Here is a 24656-nt window from a genome sequence, read left to right as displayed (position 1 = left end):
ACTTGTGTAAATATTTAATACATAACTTACACAACACAAGAATCTTAGTTTTATTTTATTAGCTTAAGTCACACATCACAATAAAATTCCTATACATATTTATATATATTGTAATAACATGTTTTATAAATATTTATATTTAAGAACCGCGTATGTGCAAAAAGCAACTGCATCGTACATATTTATTAAAAGGTAAGTAATCACTAGAATTCTTTTTACATATTTTATTTTTATTATGTTTTATTTGCTCTCGAATATACTATTTTATATTTACAATATATTTCTGTATAGAAAATAATTCCATAAATCAGCTATTTGTCTTATATAAACTTCATTTACTATAATTTTAATAATCTTTCCATAATTTTTGCAACAAGAGCCATATCTGCACAATCATCTGTAACCTTTGCCATTTCTCCCAATAGTACGTTAAATAATTTTTTCTTTCCATTCTTATATCCCGATACAATTTTCGGATTTTTCTCAATAATTTCTAAACACATCTTTTCCAATTGTTTCTCATCTGATATCAAGAACCAATTGTGTTCTTCAACAATCTATAATAAATAAAAACAAAAGTTTAATAAGAAATACTCATTTATTAAATACTGCATTTTTTATATGAAAGAAACATAAACTTTACCTCTTTCGGAGATTTCTTTGGATCAGATATTAATTCATACAAAATCTTCTTAGCCTTCGTTAAATTAATTTCTTTGTTTTGTAATAAGTCAATTAATTCACCAATAAAATCTTCATGTAGTAAGCTAAAAAAATTGTTAAATAAGCCTTTTATGCAATTTAGAATTACGATTTAAAGAAAAAGAATCCCTTACCAAAATTCAACTGTTAGTTTATTTTTATGAAGAAAACCCAACAATTCCATAACGAGAAACTTGGCAACCAATTGTGATTTACGATTGCCATCTTTTCTTATTATTCCATCAAATAATTGTAACAATACAAAGTCACTCTAACAAAATGTGAAATATTAAAAACACTTTTCTACAAATTTATTTGATTGTAGTGCACTCACTCAAACTTACCATTAGAGATATAATTATTTCAGGAGATATCTTAAAAATGTTCTTTAATCTCTCACGTATCTGTTCTGGCAATTCAGGCAACTGTCTTTTCAATACTACAGCATCGACTAAATTGTCTTCATTTGGTAAATCTTCTCTGACATGTATACGCAGAGGTGGCAAGTTTGTTTCAGGCATAAATCGATAGTCCTGAAAGTAAAAAGTTCTTTAGAGCAAATTCAAAGATAAATTGAGAGCAACATAGAAACGAAATGAAATATTACTTCTTTATCTTCCTTTTCACGCATAGGAATGGTTGCCTTGTTTATAGCATCCCATGCGCGCGTCTCGTTAAATATTTCGTTGCCAGCTTCGAGGATACAAATTTGTCTACTTATTTCGTACTTAATAGCGGCAGCGACCGCACGCACGCTTCCGATATTTTTTATTTCCGTCCGAACACCCAAATCATCGTCTCGGCTTGTCACAGAAACGTTAGCATCGACACGAAGAGCTCCCTCTATAATTTATAAGAATAATAAAATATGAGATATTGAATCTGCAAGTAACAATTTTTGAAAATCAAGTAATTTCTGTAAATAACCTTCCATTTTGCCATTACAAACACCCAGTAACTGTAACGTAAATGCAAGTTCCTTCACAAGTGCGGCAGCTTCTTCGCCATCGGTTAGATCTGGCTGAAACACGAATTCCATCAAAGGTATTCCAGCACGATTGAGATCAATAAAGCTTCTAAAAAAATATTAGTGACACATTTAGAATACTATATTACAATTTTTATTATAATTTTAGAATGCTATTATATTTTTTAAAATTAAAATTAAAAAATATATACAATTGGCTTAATTGATACCTTGCTAAATTTTGGTCATGCAAGCTTTTGCCACTGTCTTGTTCTAATTGAATCTGCTTGATTTTAGAAGACTTTAAATATGGCGATTTGTGTATTCCTGGAGTGAACACATGAAACTTAATTTCACCATTGACAGCAATAGGTTGTCCTTGTTGAGTAATTTGAAATCCTGCCTAAAAAAAATAATTAAAATGATTGAAAAGCATGCCAAATATAAATTGACAGAATTATATATTGAAGGAACTATTTTGTGACATTTACAGGTAAATCTGCATAAAAATAGTGTTTTCTCTCAAACAGAGAAGTCTCGTTCAATCGGCAGGATAATGCTAAACCCGTCAGCACTGCAGATTCCACGCATCTTTTATTTAGTACCTGCAACATATTTGTATCTGCAACAATAATTAATATTTATTGAAACAATTTAGGCAATTTTGCTAATTACCAATAACTTACAGGTAATGTTCCTGGTGTAGCACAATCGAAAAATGAGACACATGAATTGATAGGACTGGCAAAGTCAGTGGATGCGCTAGAAAATAACTTTGACTCCGTTGCAATCTGGGCATGAACTTCTAAGCCTACGATGGATTTCCATTTCTTTCTGAAATAATCGGAAAGACGTAACAAAATTAACGATTTAATTATATTAATTATAAATATATAAATAAATAAATTATATTTTGTTGTATATATTATGTTTATTATTATTTGTATATATACTATTTATATTTATCATATTATGTATTTATTATATTAGATATTATTTATATGTATTATGTTATACATTATTTATAATATTATTTATATATATATTTTTTAGAGAGCAACAATAAGAGAATTGTTCACATCTTCATATGCAAATATATTTTATAATCTAATTGCTCACCGCACTTTTGCTTCTTTTTGAATCTTAGATGAGAGAAACCGCAGTGAAAGATTGTCATTTCGCTTTTTAATCCATTTATTTATAAAAATGAAATGTATTTGTCTCGTTGATAACATGTTTTGTTAATTTTTCAGTATATTTTGAGAAAAGATTTAACGTTATAAAGACAGGTTATGAATTCCCAGAATTGCCAATCGCAGAATAAAAAATTTTGCATAAATACCAACCAATAAAATGCAGTATCTGTCACCTGAAAACTGCACTTTTTTTATTCTCAAAATATACATTCATGCAAATATTTATCGCCGTAGAGTTAGCAAAGAAATTGAATATTTTTTATATAATATATTTACTTTTAACTTTAATTATATAATCAACAAATTAGTTTTTCGTTTTATCTCTAGAATAGAAATAAAGGGTTTTCATTGGTTGAATTCCTTATGCTTTATACATAACGCATTTTTTATAATGTATAAATTTATTTAAATTGGAAAAAGACTTTTCCTAAATAAAAATAACAATGAATATATGTTATTCCAAAATGATTCCTAATAAATTTCATTTATAATTAATGTTAAATGTTTATTACTATCTGCTATATATAACTTGACAGTTGATAGTTTTGTTATTAATAAAAAACATTATTTTTTAAATGTTAAATATTTTTCTAAACTTTTCCAAACAATTCCCAAATTATATAAAATAATTAAAAAATATTAAATTCCTCTGCTAATTCTATACAGTGGTTGTCAAAATCATGTTTTCTATCAAATAAATTAATAAATGCATCTATTTGCAATTTACATAGTGCTTATACCTGTTTATTTTTTTTGTTTATTTAGGATATATATATAATATATAAAAAATATATATACACAATTCAAATTTATACAGGAATAATAAAATATAATAACGTACACAATACTTTAAACAACTTACATTTATTCGTGAATGTAGAAAATCTGCTTATATACTGCGTATAAAATTTCTTGTGCAAGTATACATAGCTGTAACAATTGGAATGGAAACAATCGTTCCTATGACAACTTATGTACTGAATAATTGCTTTACTGAATGTTTTATGATTCTATAAAATGCTGCATTATTCTTGTGATCACTGCTGATATGGCATGGATCTTCTATCGATAGATCAATCGATTGCTGTCAAACAGTTGAGTATCACAGCGGAGAGAGATTGAGATCGTACAGCTATTATTCACACTTTTATGAAAGCTGATTAATAAAGATGTAGGAGCCAAAATTCAAAAAAATCAAATTTTTGTAAAAATATTGACTGTAAATAATAGTGAGACCTATTTGAGTAAACACTAGTATTTAATCAGTAGCATCGTCTTTGGTTACGCTAAATGGCTCTGCTACAATCTCTGCACCACTATCGGCGATAGTAACATCCTCCTGTGGTCTATCTCGCGAATCCGTGTTCGTTTGCTCAATTTTACGAACTACATCCTGAAATATAAGAATAATCGCGTTAACAATTAAACATTATATTCCCACAAATTGTTATAATAACTGCATTCAATAGAAAAAGCAGCTTTGTATCTGTTGTAAAATTGTAAATCTGACTGGTGTATACTCTTGATCTTAGCTGGATCTAAGAGCATATAACGATCAGATTCACGAATTTTGCTGTTTTACAGCAACAGTTGTAAAGCAGCTTTTTCTGCTGAATGCAGCCAATGTTACACAGATTTATCTCGTACCATTCCTTTGATAATTTTGCCAAAAACAACATGTCTACCATCAAGCCACGGTGTTTGCTTAACTGTGATGAAGAATTGAGACCCATTGGTATCCTTGCCAGCATTGGCCATGGACAACCATCCAGCACCGTAGTGCTTCAGTTTGAAGTTCTCATCAGCAAAACGATCTCCATAGATACTGCGACCTAATATAAATAAAATAAGTCGATAGAGTTTAGAAAGACAGACTAAATAATACGTATAAAAAAGAAGTAAATTGAGCTGAACCTCCAGTTCCATCTCCCTTTGTAAAGTCTCCTCCCTGGATCATGAAATCTTTGATCACTCTATGAAACATGCTGCCTTTATATCCCTCACCCTCCGGTTTCTTGGCGAGCTCCACGAAATTCTTGACTGTCTTTGGAACGGTTTTGCCGAAGAGGCCGATTTCTACTCTCCCCGCATCGACACCGCCAATCTTGATGTCGAACCATACCTAACAAAAGAAAAATCCTTTTAAACGCTTATCAACATACTTGTCTAGTATGCGTCTCAAGGTCCAGCTGTACTGTTTCAAATGTGACATATGGATTTGTGCAGCAGAAATATTATCGGATACGCGATAAAATAACCCAAAGTGCCACGTATTCACGAGATGCCTATTATCGGTTCGCTCTTAATTAAGATTGCGCTCGCAGGATGTAGGATATTGTATACCTTGTCGGTGACTTTCGGACCGTTTCCGTTCGCGCAGGAGACCGCGGCCACCAGACCGAGGAACAGTAGCAGCTTCATGGTGCGAAAACAAAGACTCTTCACCGCCGATTTCTCGTAGAAGTCTGTCAACTCTGTCAGTCTCGGGACTTCGGGACCGCCACCGGATGCGAGTACACAAGTACACGCATATAAGTACGTACGTAGGCTTGAAATGTGGGAGCGTCCGATTGGCTGATTCCATCGACATAGTGAAAGGAGCGTGACGAGAAACTTTTAATTTGATATTCTTTTCTATCAAATTTAATTTGATATTTAATATTTAATTTGATATTCTTTTCTATCAAAAAATTATAATCTGGTTTCTCTCTTTATGCGTCTTATATATATATATATATATATATATATATATATATATATATGATCTGGATCTTTTTAAAATACTGATAATTTGAAATATTAATAAGGTGGAATTTGAGTATTTTTCTTGTTTTTTAATTTTACACACAATAATTTCTGATGTTTAAATTTAAATATATAGTCTTTCGGAAATTATTGATAAGTATATACATATCGATATATTAATAAAAAAATAAAAATAATATATATACATATATATATAATATAAAATTTAATAATAAAAAGGAAAGAAAATAAATATATAAAATAATATAAAAAGGATAATAATTATATTAACGATTGCGTTAAAATTTAATAATATTAATAATGTTATTAATATATATAATTTTTAATAAGCGATATTTTTTGGCAGACTCCGAAGCTTAAATTGTTAATTTTGTTATAAAATACTATTAATTTTTTTAAATTTTGATTAACTTTATTCAGAATGAAATCTAATAAAGTTTTAATGTAACATTTAATATAATATATGTTATAAATGAATTAAAATATGTGTTTTTACTCTTATAAAAAATTCCTTCCCTGTAGAAAACAATTTTCACGATTTATTATATATTTATTTTATATTTATATTATAATGTAAAAAATAAAAATAATTTGAATATTTGAAATACTGAATAAATTCCGAATTTAAATGACTCGCATCTGCGCATGCGCGAGATCTATCTGTGTTTCTCGTTTCTCCAGTCACTTCCTGAAGTTCCTGAAACCTGAGATCTTATTATTGGTCTTGTTCGGTTTTGTTCTTTATCATTTTTTTTAATCTTGCGAGATAAGAAGTTGCATATTTCTAATGGCTGTAGATACATTCGAAGACGCTAAACAGGAAAAAGTATGATTTTTATCCTATTATCGATTATATTTTACAAATAAAGTAGGATTTAAGATCGGTCTATCACGCATTGATTAAACATCATTGCATTATTGCTTATTCATCAATGCATTTATTATCTTTGACCTTGGACTTAATTGAGCATAAACGAGAAATATATCGTTTTCCATAATAATTATTTTTAGTTTATATTGAACGTAGAAAATAAGTATATTCATAATTTTAAGTAACCTATAAAAAAGTTCGATTATATAAAAATTAATTTCGTTTGTCAAATAATGTCATAATTCTATAAAATATAAAGTCAAACATATTGTAAATATAATTCTTTAAGCTTGATTTTGATATGTTTCAAAGACATTTAGAAGTTTATACATAATATATAAATATAAATAATATAAAAATTGTGAGATAATATACATAAATTATAGAGATAATAATGAATTATAGATAATATAAAAATTATAAATAAAATACATAAATTATAAATAATTATATAGATTATCCATAATAATTACAAAAGATTTTAGTTGTATACATATTATCGAGACTTCTTTAATCTTTATTAAATTATAATATTACAAGCGAGAAATTGAGAATTTTCTATTAAACTCAATTGAATTTCATATTAAGGCTGCAACAAGTAGGAGTTTTAAACAATTAAAATATAAATTTATTTAAGATGGACGAGGATATATCAGATGGAAGAACACAAGCTGATTTTGTTCGCGAAGAATTAAATTTTGACATTGATCCTGAAGATCCTGTAACTAAGGCTTCTTTAAATGATCATCCTATAGATGAGTGGATAGACATACTTGGTAACGGTCAATTGAAGAAGAGAGTTATAAAAAAAGGTGAAAATGGAACACGACCAAATAGAGGTGATATATGTACATTAAACGTTACTGGCAAATTTGAGGATAAAGTAGTGGAAGAATATGAAAATCTTGTGATACAGTTGGGAGACATGGAAGTGATACAGGTATCATATACTATATTATTGTCAATATTTGATCAATATTTATTAATATTTGGTTTGTAATACAATACCGACATTCTACATTACAGGGATTAGACTTAGCAATTGCATTGATGGATGTAGGTGAAGTTGCTGAAATTGTAGTTGATCCTAGATTTGCTTATGGCAATCTTGGAAAAAGACCTATACCACCTGATGCTACCATTACGTACACAGTTGAATTAAAAGCATCAGAGTTTGAGCCTGACATAGAAACATTGAGCATTAGTCAAAGAAGAGAAATAAGGTAATGAATACTAATAATATTTTATAAATTATATAATAAAGATTATATATACAATATTTTTTATATACTTTCTTGGGCTCTAAATACATACAAAAAACAAGACTTAGTCTATTTAATTATATTGGCATAAAAAAAATCATTAAACTTATTTTTTTAAAGCAATAAGAAACGTGAACGTGGAAATTGGTGGTTTGTTCGAACGGAACTGTCTTTTGCAATACAATGTTATCGGAGAGCACTGGAATATCTGTCATCGACAAAAAGAAGTACAAATCATGAGGAAGCAGAATCAGTTAGTGATGCTGAATTGCAAATTTTATTAGAAGATCGCATAAAAGTTTATAACAATTTGGCAGCTGCATTAATTAAAACCGAAGCTTATGATGCAGCTCTGGAAAATGTGGAACATGTTTTAAGATGTCAACCACAAAATATGAAAGCACTATTTAGAAAAGGTAAGAAATCCTCATCTTCAATTTACTATATTTATTAATCATTTTTAAATAATTTGTACATAGTCTTGATTTATATTTCACATATAGAAAATTCAAATATGTATTGCAGGAACAATATTGAGACTTAAAGGAGAATATGCTAAAGCTTATGCAATTTTTACTGAAATGCAAAAATTAAATCCTGAAATGAAAATATGCGCCACAGAATTATTAACTTTAAAAGATAAAATTGCTAAAGATGCAAAAAAAGAAAAACATCTGTATCGTAAAATGTTAGGCGTTGAAGATATAAATTCAAAAGATGTGAAAATTTATGATGAAAATAAAAGAAAATTTGCTAAGAGAGTTTTCTGGACTCTAATTGGAGCAGCATCTGTTGCTACTATTAGCATATTTATACACAGATTTACGTGAAAAATAAAAAAATACAGATATAATAAAAAATAAATTAAACTTTTTATGTTCAAAGAAACAAAATAGAGTCCATGAGCTTTAGCTGCATAGTAGCATGTATAATTAAAAAAATTTTTTTTTTTTTTAAGAAATGGGTATGTGATGAAAAATAATAGACAAATTATGGTAATGAGAACTGTCGAACTTTTTGTTTATTTAAGAAAATAGAATAAAATTGTTCAATCTGTAATTACATTCTTCTATTTCTAAATATTTTAACTATATATACATATATATGTGTATATATACTTAATATAAGGTTAACTATTTATATACATAATATAAGGATATGTAATAAATCAATAATCACAAAAAATATTTGATCTTTTTTGGTCATTTATTAGAACAATTTACATTTAGAATGCAAAGATTTAATAATTAGGCGAGATAATTTGTGTAAGGTGCTTGTGATATACATAGTCCAAACATTTTAAACACATAACATGCATTTATATTTTATATATTACGGTTTTATAATTGATAATTAAAATTTGCAAAATGCAGTTTTTATATTTTAATATGCTTTAAGAGAAAGATCAATGATATAGTTTTATACAATTATTATTCATGTTGAAGTTGGATTAAACTCTTTTTGATTTTACACGTTCTCTATATGTGTGCAAAAACTAGTTATTTTTACTCTATATATTTTTTCAAGTAGCATATATGAAGTAGTAAAACACTAAAAAATATTCAATCTAGTTTGATTGAATAGAAGAACTATATATATAAAATTTACACCAAAATCTGACAAGAATTTAATGTTGAGGTTTTTTTATATGTTGAAAAATAAATATAAATAACTGTTCTCATATACATAAATAACCATTTAATGCACTATTATATCACTGTAAAATTAAGTAAAATATTTAATGTCACATACTTTATATATTTTTAGCTATACTTTATATATTTTTGTTCTTAGAAAATGAGAAAGGATAAATTTTACACATTTATACGCATTTTAAATTAAATTTATATATGTATATGTATAATGTAATAAGTTTTAATAATAGAAATTAAAAATTTTCTTATTTTATATAATATATATATATACATATGTAAGATACTACAACCCTTCTTATTTTATTTCAAAAAATACAATTTTCACATCTTTAAAAACGGAATGTTTTTTTATCTACTTTTTATCTAATGTTAGATTAAACAAACTTATAACATAAAAAATATATTTTATAAAATTTAATAACATTCTTGACATTAACAAAAAAATATTTTTGTATTAGTATTCAATAAAATGCTATGTTGTATACTTAAAATTTGAGCAAACACAACTGTATATTTAAAGTATATGTGTATATATACATATATTATATTCACATGCAGTTTATTCCACAAATCCTTAAATATTAAGAAACGGTGGAAATTCATTTGTTAAATAACTTTCTATAGTTTCCATCTTATTATTACTGTTTATAAGCGAGAATGAACCTTCAATATTTTCTAATGATACTTCCGAATAATTTGTATTATCCTCTGATATATTTGTACAATACGTTTGATTGGCATTTAAGAGATTATTGTGAAATTCTATATCTTGATAATCTGGTAAATTCAATATTTCACTGCAATTTGTTTCAAATTGATCAGCGAGCTCATCAGTAGGTAAAAATTCCGGGTTGGCGACTTCTACAGTAAGCACTTGTCCCGTATTTACATCTACTAATGAAAGAATCTGCGGAATAGAATCGATAACAGATAAATTTGTATGTTCTAGCGACAGACTTGAGCATTCAGAATTTCCCTTGGAGTTTAACGGTGGCTGTATTTGCAGCTGCGAATCAACATTTATAACTTGTTTATCTGTATTTGTAATTGAGCTATCTGTCTCCTTGGTCTTCACAATTGCTTCGCACTCTTTTTCGATCTTCATTTTATTACAGTCTAATTTGTTTGGTTTTTCCGGCACCGGCACAAGATGACCATCTTTTGTCTTCATGAGCTTCACCACCTGTGATTTTAAAACAACAAAATTGTGTTGAATAAATATGTAGACTAACTAAAATTATTGCAGCATTATACAATTTTATTTATATTTACATTATATAATTATTATAATTGAATATTACCTTTTTCCTTTTTTCCAGTGTAATCCTGTGACAGGTTTCCATATGACGAGTGAGATGATGAGAACGTTTAAATGCAGTGCTGCACTGCATGCAGATAAACGGCCGATGTTGCTCGTGTGATAATTTATGTCTCTTAAGTAAACTGTTTCTCTTAAACGCTTTACCGCACACTTCGCAGATGAATTGCCGCTCTTTACTGTGAATATAAAGTACGTGATCCTTAAGAATACTGACGCTAGTAAACGTCTTGCCGCAATGCTCGCACACGACGTTTCGCTCCTCTACGTGCAGCTGCTTATGCCTATCCAGATCTGTCTTTCTGGCACACTGAAAGGTACATCCATATATATTACACACGAATCGTTTTTCACCCTTGTGAATACGCCTGACGTGTTGATCCAGAGCTCTTTGCGTGATTAACTTTTTCAAGCAGATTGCACATGAAAATATAGCTCGTACAGGTGTGTCCCTGTTGATTTTATTTTGATGCAATGCAGATTCCAAGTGCCGGCAATAGTCATCCTTCTTGATAAATGTGTGTTTGCAATCGGCACAAAAATATGGACCTGTAATATAAAATTATTATATGATGATAAATGATGAGAGAAAACTGATCTTTTATTTTAATTAATATTAATTTTAAAAAATCAAAATTAATTTAAAAATTTTTAATCTATTTACCACTATTATTTATCGATTCCGATTTATTTAATTTTGATACATGAACTGCCTTGAAATGCTCATGCGCTTTCTTCTTCGATGCAAAACTGACATTACAATTTGAACATTTGTAATTATTGTGATTCTGAATATGGGACAAATATGTCTGCTCAATACTGAATGTTTGTAAACATTGTTGACATTTAAACTGCTTTTTTTTGCAATAATTTTCATCATGCTCTTTTTTATCTATATCTGCACTTATCATTTCTCCACATTCAGAACAGACTTTACCATTTTGATAGCTATGTTTAGCTCTATGGCGATTCAAGAGGGAACGTTTAGGAAAACTTTTGGGACACGCATCGCATAAATGAGGATGCCTGACCACTCTTTCTCTGTGAACACGAAATAAGTGAACCTCCAGATGCTTCCGTCTAGCAAATTTTTCATCGCAATGAGAGCAATTATTTTTCTGATGACCTTCTAAGTGACGATCTAAATGCCTTTTATATCTGAATGTCATTAGACACTGTTCACACTTTTGAACTTCATTTCCATTTGATGGCTCCAGAGAAAGATTATCAATTTTTATTTCTTGTTTCAATTTTGATGTGACATTTTGACTTGTACAACTGCTATCTTCATTTACATTAAGCTGTACATTTTGATTATTTTCTATGCAAAGCTTGATGGAATAATTATAATTCCCTATTATTGGCTTTCTTTCTAAGCATTGAGTTGTCAGATCTTTGTTAAATGTATAAGATTCATCCTTGTTAGTAGTTATTATTTCATCTGATTCCTTGTTTGAATTACATGAAAAGGTGTTGCAATCCAGATTCACCGTATCAAAATTTGGAATTGAGATAACATCTGATGACTTCTCCTGCTTTATCTTCTTATTCTTCAAACAACTTTCAGATTCTTCAGCATTTTGTAAGAGTAAATTTTCTATTTTCATGAAATGAAAATCAATGTTATTCAAATTAACGTCATCCAAGTTATCCTGTAAACCAATGTCCGTATTCGTAGTTGTATTAATAGATAAATTAATCCCAGATTCTTTATTCTCAAAATTACTGATGCATTTTTCCAAATAGTCATAGCTTCCTATTTCACAATTCTCCATGCATATGTTTGGTATAGCATCTAAAGTCGAATAATCCTAAAAAAAAAAAAAACAGATAATATATAACATAAAAGTTGGTATAATGTATAAATTATATATATAATACATAAAACAATTGTAATATAAACTTCTACGTAAAAATAATTTTTGCAATCTTACCTGATTATCAAACAAACGAAGTGCCATTATTTCGGACTGTCAAGTTTCAACAGTTGACAAGTTTCCAAATATTCGCACAGGAATATAATTGTCGTGGTATTAAACATGACCAAAAAAAGTTACATTTTTTAATTCATTCATTTTTTCAGATAAAATTCACGAAAGCATTTGTGAAGTAATCATAATGACATCGCGTAACCTAAAAATCGCGTTGCGCAATGTTATCGAAAATACGATAATTTACTATTTTATCCACAGAAAAATGTTATGTAATAAAATTAATAACAGATGGCGCCACTTGTGTCTATCGTTCCGGGAGTGGAGATCAGTTTGAAAAATGTTTGGATCAAAAATTAAATTGTATAAATAACGAAAGATGAGATAGATCTAATTACACATTTTTATAGTTATTAAAGTTTGCTTAGAATTTAATTTTGGCACGCAGGTTCCGCGGTTTAGAGTAGAACGCGCAAAAAAAGCAGATCTTTGAACGAAAATAGGAAAGCGCGCGCTTGAATTATTTGCAGTCACCTTCAGGTCGCGGTTCGGTGAAGACGTACTATCGTAGTGCTCGCGGTTTCCTTATCATTTTTCGTTATAATTTGGAAGAGACAACGAGACTATTGCATACACAAGGTACATTACGTATTCGAGAATCTTTACAAATGTATAGGGATACGTATAACGCGATTGAAAAGAATTGCATTTGATAAAGTCCTGCATTCGGTTGCATTTCTTTCGATTTTCATCTTTTATCTTACTTTAATTTTTACAGACACACAAAAAATGAGAATAAGAAAGATATATAATTGTCATTTTCAAAATCGAAAAATGTTTTTATCCATATATATTTATGATTTTAAAGTATGTGTGTATATATATATATATATACACGGATAGCTATATATATATATTATATAGCTTTCATAAAAATTAATAATATATATATATATATATATATATATATATTATTAATTTTTATGAAAGCTATCCGATTTTTAAAAAATATCCTGATTTATTAAAAAAAAAAAAAAAATTTTCTTTGAAAAAAATTGTTTTTATTTATTTAATTTATATTTATTTTTTATTACAGTGTTGTTAGTGTTGCCTGCCTAAGTAATTGTCGTGATCTGCGCGCCATGAAGAACAACAGAAAATGGTAAGTACAAAAATACAAAAAAATATTGCAAATTTTGTATATTATTGGATTAATATTTTATGTCGATCATATAAAAATGAGCATATTCGAGGAGAAAACACTTGATAAACAGAAGGAGTGACAGAGAAATATATTCATTTTATTTCATATGCACCATCATGTATTTCACATTTAGCTATTAGAACTCTTTTTTTTTAATATTGTAATTTTGAACGATACATTTATATATACGTCATACACATAAAATTTTACGCTGGGATTAATTCTTACGACAGAGGTACTTTCGACTCAAGGCCAAGTGGCCGAATTTCCCTTAAAACCTGCGATAGCTCGTACATATGTATGTATCTATTCATTACCATATCATATTCCGTGTTTTGCGAACGTGCATCCGAACTTCCTTACAAGGCAAAGAGTCTTACAGGCTATGATATGTAATTTTTTGTGTGCAGTTCACAACATTTCAACCATTTTCCTTAGCCCGACTAATTGTAAGAGAAAAGAGATGTTCTCACAGCAGAAACAGAGATTTTCGATAAAATGTATATATAAAGTTATATAATATACCACACACAAACACACACACATACACACATAGATACACATACATACATACATACATATTTACGAAATAATATAAACCATAAGATATATAAAATATTTGCAGACGAATTGTAATATTGTTTTATGTCTAAAGAGAAGATGTATAAGCACATATATATTGCATAAATAATTATAGATTCAATATCTATTTAGAATTTTTTTTACATTTACACGGAATAATAAAAATTAAATTTGAGAAATGTTTTTATAATATTTGCCATTGATCTTATATGCATATTAAAAAGATAGATTCTCAGATGGTATTATACATAATTAGATAGAAATAAATTTGTGATTAAAAATTGTCGGAAATTTAAAATACTATATTATTAATATATTTTTTTAATTTATAGTTTGTGACGCTAAATAAAATATCATACATACATAAAAATACATATAAAATACATAAAAAATACATTAAAAAATACATAAAAATTTTAAATTAAAATAGATTATAGCAAATTTTTACAATCGATCATTGATCCACAGTTACAAATAATTTTATAATCCATAATTTAAGAGAACAATAATTTTAGAGGAAAAACGCGCGTAAAAGATAGATAAAAAATCATTATCAAGCGCTCAAATTCACATTAAAACATAATATGCGATATAATAGAACGAATATATGTGTATATGTGTGTGTGTATATGTATGTATGTATATATGCATGTATGTGTGCGTATGTTTGTATGTTGTGTATATACGTTATTTTTTGTAGATATATATATATATATATATATATATATATATATATATGTATATATGTATATAGATATATATTCGAGAAAATATACGAATATTATGTAAATATATAGAGCTTATAGATATACATATGGATCAAAGATAAAAATATAATTTTAATAATTTGTATATATGTATATATATAAATATACATATATATCGTAGTTAACATTGATATTTAGAACTCTCTTAAATGCATTAGGCATTTCGCATGATATGTTTTGAGTTTCCTTACACAGGTAGGTTAACGTTTTGGGAAGTACTCGAGAACTCTAATAGAGTATTAATTGATAATATCAATCAGAGATTCTCTTCAAGGGACTCTCTTGACGATCACATAGCACCACCAGTCGCGTAAACAGCGAATATTTGTTGCGAGTTTCTTTTTCTTTTTAATAATAAAACAGAGAGATGGTACTCTAATGCATATTGGGATTAGAGCATTATTGTTGTTGTTATTTACTATTGTTGTTGTCGTATGCGAACGTGTGATTTCAAAAAACTTAACATTAACATTGTCTCTCACGATTATCCTTAAAACATCGTGCAATCGATCTTTCCAACGATTATTATTTAACATTGTACTTCTTCCGACGACGTTATAACGATTAATATTATAATGAATTTCCACAGAGTAATATTTCACATAGCCACAGACTATACATATTGTGTATTTCGTATTACGATTTCATTATTGTTAATACAGTTAATAGAGCGATTTCCACGATATTATTATGCAATAGAGCGATTTCCGCGATTAATGCTTAACAGAGCAATTTCCTCTTTTTAATAACTTTCTTTTTCTCTTAATATTCATTCGGGATTTTTTTTAAACGAACAATACACATACTTATATATTGTTTTTTTTACTAAGAGTTAACGTGTTTCTTTCTTTGTTTTATCATATATATTAATGTATATATTTATATAATCTAATACTATATATCTCTGAATATAAGCTAGCGAAGCAAAACTTCTCCCTCTTTGATATGTATCGTTTACAGTGTGTAATTAATTTTCCTATATATTTTAAAATATCTTGTTTTGCAACTCCACGACACGATTTACATTTTATGAATACATATACATACCGATAGAGAGTGTAAAGTTCTTTTTGAAGAGGAGAGTAGGAATCAAAAAAAATGTGTCCGACATAGTCGAGCAAACGTCTAAGAGTACGATTTTTAAGAATAAACTTGAAACATCAATCGAATTACAAGATACACACATTTTGCGCCTTTTTCAGCTCTTCCCCCTGTAGAAAATACTTTTCCATTGAGACTGTCCGAACGATACTTCGCGTTTCGTTCGCTAGACGATCGTTCGTGAAATAAAAAAAAACGAATACTTATATGTGCGTTTGAATAATTAACAGAACGTCCAATAGCGGATTTATAGGTAACGAGGTTTTCTTTTAAGATCTGTTAAAAAGCTTCAATTTAATTAATAGGTTTTTAAGTAACTCTGCTAATTTATGATTATTTGTGCTTTAGATATTTAAAATGATTTTTTCTCAGGAATATAATTGCAATGTGTTTTTGTAATGGAAAATATCATTTCACTAGAAATGTTGTTTCCAATTGTGCACATTTATTTTTATTTAGACCTTAAATCCGCCATTGCGGACGTGTTTCTCTCATTATATTCTGCAAAACTGCTGGCATCCGCGGATTTGTTGGGATCTTTTAATCTCCAACTAAAAATATAAATTACGATTTGCAACGCATTGATAATAGCTCTATTCTTTTTAGCCGCATTTTTACTCTTTTTGTTATTTTGTTAAATATTTATGATAATGTAATTTTATACATAAATTGATACACACAGATGTGTAAAAAATTTTGATAAAACAAATTTACAAGACGCTTCAAAATTTGAAATTGATTTTAAATTATTCATATCATTTAGCTATTTATCTTGTCTGAATTATCCGTTTTAATATATGCATTAATGTATAGAAATAGCTTTTGCATACAAAGTTGTTTTTTTTGTTATAGAGAAACTACTTTAAAGTTATATATAATGTCTATAATTGTTATACAATAATTTCCATTAATGTCTCATTTACTTTTGAAATATATTCTGAAATAAATTTTTAATTTTGCGATACATGTCATATAACTAATATGAACGTATTAAAAAATACAGTTAAAAAGTACAGACTTGTTTGCGTTGCATCGTATAATTTGAATGATATTATCGTTCGCAATATCGACATTGAAATTTCTCGTATAATTGAGAAAATTTTCTTTCGCGATACAACAACATCGTTGTATCAACAGTCGTTGAAGATAATAAATTTCTCGAAACATAACAACCTTCATCGATTGATATTCTATAAAGAATATGGTAGATTAAACAGAATAAAATTATCAATGTTGACACTGCGACGATATTAAGGACTCTTATTCTTCACTTCTTCGTTTGTGCACGCCTCGCCATCTTATTCTCGTTTATTATACTTATCTCTATAACCACGTATGATTTATATCACGAACAATTAAGTGTGATCCACTAATCTCTTGCTACAATACAATCCGGAAGAAAAGCTCAACCGGTAGACCGGTATAGATGAGCTTTTCTCCAACGTTCTGTATATATTTTACCCCCTAAATCATTAAGAAACATCTTCGTCGTACGGCGCTTTTTATTCATCAGCGCGGTTCTTTCTTAACACAACTATTCTAGCGTGTCTCTTATTCTTAGAGAGACCTACGAGACAGGTTAGATATATATGATATGTGTTATAGGTGTTTTCAGTCGCGCTATGTACTCGAAGAGGAAACAACCTCGAAGTAACATCTTTCCGAATAACATTTAGTTTCATTTTTTACCGTATGATTTTCTTATATTTCTATCGTCTATACTTCCCGATGTATCGTTGACGTGGAGGAGATAGTCGGGACTATAGGAAGGAAATCGAGACAATGTCGAATCGACAAACTTAGACCTTCACAACGACTAAAGGATTTGATTTCTTTTTTCTTTTTTTGGTAGCTTATCTTATTTTTATATACCTCACCTCCGTCGCGTGTTGCCCAGGTACGACGAACGGGTTTAGGCGAACGGCATCCGCTTGAACAGACGTTGGCCCTGTCCGGTGATCCGTTTCTCGCCGGAGGTGTACTGGATCACGGATTTTATCTGATCCGTCGCCACCGGACCGATGCAGACCAGAGGGTCTTTGAAGTATGAGCAAACCTGCGGAAATATTTTTAAGAGAGAATTTTATTAAACGGAGATTATATATTATTGGAAATGATAATGTCGATTTTTTATTTTATTTAAATTTTATTTTCATAAGTTTTAATATTATGAATCGATGTAATAAAATATTCATTTTATTTTACATATATACACAAAGAAAATCAGGGATGAATAGAAATTAAATTTTTAAAAGATAACGGAAAGCTCCTCTATTAAAAAGATTGAACTTTTTAGATAATTTAAAAAAATTCTAGATATGTTTTACAATTCAAACAATAGATTAGTGTATTACCTTTCTAGGAGTTTGCCGATGTCGCCTTTGTAGTTGACAGCATAGTCCACGACTGATGTCACACTCACTTGACATAGTGCACTCTTCATCTGTAAAAAAATATGTATCATTTATGGATGAAATTGATTTATTTGCGCAGAATTTTGCGCAGAAATTTATATATACATATATATTTTTATATTTTTCAAAGATAAAATGTGCTTGTTAACGCACTGTATAACTTGTTCGAAGTAGTTGGCGGTTGACACGATTTTGTTTCTCGTCCAGACATCTCGGAGCACATTAAGCCGGTTTCGCAATCACTATCTTGCCTGCAAAGCTCGCCTTGTTTCAAGCCGAAATCGGAAACGCATGTTCCAATAACTAAAACATCATACTTGCGATTATCTTTTTATCGATAATACGGAATATGAAATGAGAAATATGTGTCTCTATTATTTTTAATTATTCTAGAAAATCTAATTAATTTTTTACAAATTATTAGAAAGTTTTATTAAGCGTGCTTTTTATTTACCTCCAATAAAATTCATGCAAATGGAACCTGGGCAACAATGATCATTGTACACGCATTTCCTTTCATAGCAAGGTTCTTCCGTAGGTTCGCCTCCTTCTCCGTATATACCATTATATCCCTCCTGAGATAAAAGAAAGAGCTTTATTTAAAATAGATTTTTTTTATCATTTTCTAAATATATTATTTAGAATCATACGAGAAATATACAAGACCAAATATTATCGCATTTTTTACAAAATAATTTATTATTCTTTATTATTAATTTTTAATATACATTTTTATTATAATATATATTTACTATTTATTATAAGCAAAGTGATAAAAAATTTATTCCATCTTGTTTTAATGCCTAAATGTTTTAGAAATTTAGATGAAAGAAAACTTTATTACTTTAATTTTATATTTATCGAAAATTTCATAAATTACAATCAATTAAAATTAAATTCGGATTTGTAGTAAAAGATTTTATATGCTAGCTCCAACTGTTACATCGTAATCTGTGATGAATAGTAGCTTTTCTTCGTTAATGCCTCATCGATTTTCAACTTATCGCACTTACTCAATATTCGTAGTTTTAATCTTAATCAATCTTTATCGCGTGATGTGTATTTTTTTCTCACAGAGAAGTCAAAGTGATAAATGCACTCATTTACGGATCATTAACATAAACTAGTCCGATTACACTTTGCACATTGTTTAAATAATTACACATTGATAGAAAATAATTATACATAAATTTCTTTCATGTTTATTAATAAAAGGAATCTCGTTAGCACGGGCTCGCTAATTATTCATGCGATGAAGGAGATTATCTTATGTAAATAAGTAAAGATATAAATCAAGAAAAAAGTGCGGATATTATCGGTCTTTTGAATAAAACCAAGGTACTATAATTTTATTTATTTATTTTAGTGTTGAAACGCAGTAAAAAGTTTTTACAGTAGCAGCAATTTCGCGCTGCGGGGGTAATTCTGCTCAATCTCCGAATCGCAATCTCGAGATTAATTTACAGGCAAAGAAATATATGGGAAATAAACGGTGCAACCAGGAGAGTTCTTCTCGCAACTTTATATAAGTGCAAGTGCACGCGGATAGAAAATGTAGTATCGATCGTGCGTGACCTGTACTGCGGTACGATGTTGCTAATTAAATCAAATAATAGAAAGTACAAATTACGTCTAAAAAAAATTAAAAAGGGTCTGGAAAGTTTTCTAGATTTTTATCTCTGACATTTAAAATATGTCTGAAGTTAATATGTTCTTTAGAAACATATAGTTTAAAAGTCAGAGATAAAAATCCCTAAATTTTTTTATTTTTCCTTTTATTGTCTGCTTTTTAGCAAATCTGAGATCCGGATCTTTATCTTTGACATTTAAACTTTACAGATAAAAATTCAAAAGATTCTTTCTAACTCTCCGAATATTTTTCAAATGCAATTTAAACGTTGAAAGTAAAAATAAAAATTTATATGACTTTTTAGATTCTATTTTGAGGAAAAATGCGGTTTCAAAAAGAACGCTTGAAAAATGTTACGGAACATATTTTACGCGCGTGTAAAAACAAAGTACGGAAATCACGCGGGGCAAATTTTTACAAGAAAGATACGCTTTTCTAGATACCTGTAATAGCCCAGGACGATTTATGTAGCCTCCGTGACTACCATAGCCGAGGTTAGATAGCATCTCAGGACTAAAGCGGTTGAAGAGGCCACCCCATGCCTCGACACCGATGTAAGCGGTGTTTGCTACAAGCACTAGCGTTATCGCCGCACATACCTTCATATTGTTGAAGATGTACTAATCTCCGGGCACTCTGTAATCATTCGAGGGAGAAAGGGTTGCTCATTACAATTTCTATTTAAATATATTATAAGGATTTTTTGCGCGAGATATAACTACATGTTATTAACAAATGAATCTTAGTTTATTACACATTTTTGTGCAAATACTTTATTATGTCTATAATTATTCCAAAATGATCGAACGAGGACTTAATCTCTCTCTGTCTGCAATTTATTAAATTATATTTTTTAACGATGCAAGTATATATTGTTTTTAGTACAAGCGTGATTTTATTTTTTAATTCATAAAATTTTATATAAGAAATAATTTTATCATTTTTACATGTCTTTTGCCTGTTTGAAAATATTTAATAGTATATATATATATATATATATATATATATATATAAATATTAAAATTTTTTACATGATTGCATTTGCGGCGCAGCTCGCGAGGATTCATTAATTAAGATTGAAAACAGAATATCTGAATTGCAAAACAGATTTAGAAAAAAAGAAATTGTTATCATTTAAATTGCAACAAAGTTTGCGTGATTATCTCTTCTTCGTGCTTCCCATGAACATACAGTTTATCCCTGAATATTTTTGCTGTAAGCAGTGATCCATAAGATGCGACTAGCCGTTAGCATCGCACTCCTTTTTACACGTTGCTTCATCAATATCAGATGTCGATGATGCAACGCTTTTACTATCTTCTCGACATTGCTTATAAACGGTTTCATAACACAAAAGCGATAAGAGCATTCTTTATGCAATTTATCAACGTCATTATTACTTGAATTAATTTCCTAAGATTACTATTTAGCAAGAAATATCGCGGCTCGGATTGTACGTAATTATTCTGCGCTCTGCAATGTTTGAGTAATTAGCATTTGAATACGAGAGCAATCGATTGCACTTGTTTAATATACATAAGTATTCAAAGTGATATAATCGTGATATAATATTATATAGTATGTTAATTAAATTAAATATTATTTTTATAGTAGATTATTATGGTATTATACTAAATATTATATCGCGTAAAGCGGAAAATTAAATGCTGTGATATTAAATTGCTTGTATAAGATTGAAAAGTATAAAAATTCCTTTTATAGTTTGATCAAGGACTAATTATAATTAATGGCAGTGTACAATATAAGTCATGTTGTCGATACCAGCAATATAATTTCGAGTATACGATCGATAATTCTCTTTCTCCGAACTTACCTCTTTTTCATTTACAAATGAAATTTCTTTATAACATTTAATGCGTGTCATTAAATTTAGATGGGACATAATGGATAGACATTATAGATAGAACAGTTAATCAGTGAAATGAATATGTGAATCAATGAATATAAATTCTATTTAATTTAATCTGCAAATTCCAAATTTTTCAATAGATTAAATTATCTTTTTTGTCAAACTAATTGGGCCGCATATATACCATATATATGTATATATATATCCAACAATTTTCAAACTCTATTTCAGCTTTAACTCTATAAGACAATTAATTCAACCCCATTTTTATTACATCTTGCCATTATGATAAGCGAGTATGCTTTATTCAGGAAAGATGTCGAGGACGTATCAACGTCAAGGACAAGTTTGAAGGATCGCGATGTCGGGAGAACACTATGGCGAAACACTTAACGTCTACCAGCATCGTGACACTCTAAAACGTCCAAAGCACTCTTTCTACTATTGAATTTAAGTTGAATGGCTCACTTACAACACGTTCTCGCGCCCTGATTCACCTCTGGATGAACGCCTTTGCACCTCGGCCGGGGGCAGGATCGGCTACCACTCGATAGGATAGGTTTCGCACAGGATCAACAAGTCCTCGGTGGAGTTTGCTGGAGGACTGAGTCCGTGCCGCGCTCGCTTCGGCAATCTATACTTCTACGTCGTTCCGGTTGCCGTCACACGGGCGCATATACACGGTGGCGCATGCGCAACCCTCCGCCGGCCCGCGTCTTCTTCCTCTCTTTTTTTTCGCGCCACCCGATCACGACCTACGTGACATTTTGTTCATTCAGATCTTCGGCTTCCTATCTATCGAGCGGCTTGAGATAGCAGGCTGAAGAAGAGTACTCGAACGGTCCAATCCCGATCACTCGAAGCTGCTCGTACTGACAAATGCTGCACGACACGCTGACAATGCTACGTTTGAGATAATTGAGTCGTTGGTCCATTGGAAATAAAATTTCTCTCGGTATTTGAATTAAAATCTAATTATCTTTTTTCACTGTATAATATCTTTGTTGTTGTTGTTTCTACAAGGAATAACTCCAAGCTTTATATAAAAAAAATCACTTGCAAATGCAATTTTCCTCAACCTACACTATGTATACAATAGAATCGTCTTTTTCTCTTAGATCCATAACATCCACTATTTTGCCGGTAAACACATTTAGGAAGCGCAATATTCTGTAACATCCGCGAAGAAATGAACATTCTGATCTGCGAAAGGTCAGGGATATAATGGAGATAAGCTCCTCGTGTCTCGCACTTTATTTTGAGGAGATACTTTTTGTGACAGTTTGTTTTTAACTCTTCATTATATAAAAGAGAGAGATTAAATCGTCATGACATTATCTTAGGATGCGTTTCTCGATGATCGTGAGAAAAGTATTGTACTTTCGCACCTCGAGACCTCAACATTTTCACCTTCATCGGGCTTACCTTCGCCCGCTTCAGGTCGCTCCTTTCGCCACCGGCGTAGTTTCGTTCTCACTTGGCCGTATTGATCCAAGGTATCCTGATGTGACCGCCGGGCGGCTCGCTTCTGCTCCATATACCTGCTCGCGAACCCCCGCGTACTTTCTCACATACACTGAATAGTGACGAAGCAAAAACGACCGCGATATGCTGCCTGCCGTTGTTCAGCCTTTTCCAGTCTGAACCGCTGGTTTATTGATAGAAAGATTTGAATTTTTCATGAGAAATGTTATACGAGAGACTGCAGACGGTTCGAGATTTTTTTTTCGAAAGATTTAGGAGTGATTTAAATCTGAAAAATTATTTTCAAATTTATTCAAGCCCGATAAAAATAGTGATATAATTTTTTTTTTCGTATTAAGATAATTATTTGATTGTGTTATTGAGTTTTTTATAGACTTGCAATGATACTCTTGATTTATCTCTAAACAGAGACTTAATTAAAAATTATAATTATAATAATTTAAAATTATATAATATTTTTCTGTACACGGAGAGAATTTTCTCTTAGAATTTATCCTGAAAATCATGGTACTTGTGGGACAATATTGGAAGAATTTTATAAGAATTTCTCGGATTACTATTTACCACAATTTTTTACTATGTACATAAAATTAATCGAATATTTTATATTTTATTGGTAGACACATTAATATTATTTATTGTGATGTAAATATTAATCAGAGAAACTCTTATAAAACTCTTCCAATACCAATAATTGTGCATGCAATATATACCTTTTAAGTTACATATTGTCTTTAATAATTGTAAAATAATTATAAAAAAATATAAATTATTATTAAAAAATATATTTTGATATATGCTCTAATGTTCATGTAACTTTTCTTCCATTTATAGATTATTAGATCAATTTGATTTGATCATCATTTGCCGGGAGATTTATTTTATATAATCTTGCATAGCGAAGTTTTCAAACCTTCAGCTTTAATATTGTTTTG

General features: G+C 29.4%; 5 protein-coding genes and 1 long non-coding RNA gene across 7 annotated transcripts; 2 read left to right on the top strand and 4 right to left on the bottom strand.

Moving 5' to 3' along the window:
- Positions 1-72: 72 nt before the first annotated feature.
- GatB (glutamyl-tRNA(Gln) amidotransferase subunit B, mitochondrial) lies at positions 73-2985 on the bottom strand. 2 transcript variants are annotated; one of them, XM_029316839.2, is made up of 10 exons: positions 2789-2985; positions 2356-2503; positions 2161-2274; positions 1900-2072; positions 1630-1778; positions 1310-1545; positions 1047-1235; positions 837-973; positions 644-767; positions 73-557 (listed from the first exon to the last, which is right to left on the bottom strand). In XM_029316839.2, exons 1-10 carry the CDS (start codon positions 2902-2904, stop codon positions 339-341), a joined length of 1605 nt encoding a protein of 534 aa, XP_029172672.2. In that variant the 5' UTR covers positions 2905-2985; the 3' UTR covers positions 73-338. The 2 variants fall into 2 exon arrangements, with proteins under 2 accessions (XP_029172672.2, XP_029172673.2); XM_029316840.2 differs by having other exon boundaries at positions 2161-2291; positions 2356-2499; positions 2789-2853.
- Positions 2986-3710: 725 nt separating this feature from the next.
- Positions 3711-5416, bottom strand: Ppib (peptidylprolyl isomerase B (cyclophilin B)). The gene is made up of 4 exons (XM_029316696.2): positions 5209-5416; positions 4780-4987; positions 4513-4697; positions 3711-4258 (listed from the first exon to the last, which is right to left on the bottom strand). The coding sequence occupies exons 1-4, from the start codon at positions 5284-5286 to the stop codon at positions 4124-4126; spliced, it is 606 nt and encodes a 201-aa protein (XP_029172529.2). The 5' UTR covers positions 5287-5416; the 3' UTR covers positions 3711-4123.
- An 886-nt stretch (positions 5417-6302) lies between these two features.
- On the top strand, positions 6303-8823 carry LOC114941668 (peptidyl-prolyl cis-trans isomerase FKBP8). Its single transcript, XM_029316723.2, has 5 exons — positions 6303-6457; positions 7140-7442; positions 7529-7725; positions 7885-8180; positions 8290-8823. The coding sequence occupies exons 1-5, from the start codon at positions 6419-6421 to the stop codon at positions 8592-8594; spliced, it is 1140 nt and encodes a 379-aa protein (XP_029172556.1). The 5' UTR covers positions 6303-6418; the 3' UTR covers positions 8595-8823.
- A 1035-nt stretch (positions 8824-9858) lies between these two features.
- LOC114941669 (uncharacterized) lies at positions 9859-12897 on the bottom strand. The gene is made up of 4 exons (XM_085486996.1): positions 12672-12897; positions 11402-12548; positions 10721-11286; positions 9859-10602 (listed from the first exon to the last, which is right to left on the bottom strand). The coding sequence occupies exons 1-4, from the start codon at positions 12696-12698 to the stop codon at positions 9994-9996; spliced, it is 2349 nt and encodes a 782-aa protein (XP_085343122.1). The 5' UTR covers positions 12699-12897; the 3' UTR covers positions 9859-9993.
- A 248-nt stretch (positions 12898-13145) lies between these two features.
- Positions 13146-14512, top strand: LOC114941602 (uncharacterized). The gene is made up of 2 exons (XR_003821681.2): positions 13146-13307; positions 13765-14512. It is a non-coding gene; the product is annotated as an uncharacterized LOC114941602 (long non-coding RNA).
- On the bottom strand, positions 13949-22868 carry spab (space blanket). The gene is made up of 6 exons (XM_029316615.2): positions 22709-22868; positions 20810-21002; positions 19191-19311; positions 18890-19039; positions 18677-18765; positions 13949-18378 (listed from the first exon to the last, which is right to left on the bottom strand). Exons 2-6 carry the CDS (start codon positions 20969-20971, stop codon positions 18235-18237), a joined length of 666 nt encoding a protein of 221 aa, XP_029172448.2. The 5' UTR covers positions 20972-21002; positions 22709-22868; the 3' UTR covers positions 13949-18234.
- Positions 22869-24656: the final 1788 nt, after the last annotated feature.

Source organism: Nylanderia fulva, unplaced genomic scaffold, assembly GCF_048542155.1.
Source record: "Nylanderia fulva isolate GAGA-0341 unplaced genomic scaffold, ASM4854215v1 Scaffold5, whole genome shotgun sequence".
Lineage (NCBI taxonomy): Eukaryota > Metazoa > Arthropoda > Insecta > Hymenoptera > Formicidae > Nylanderia > Nylanderia fulva.
This window is presented reverse-complemented; position numbering and strand designations above follow the sequence as displayed.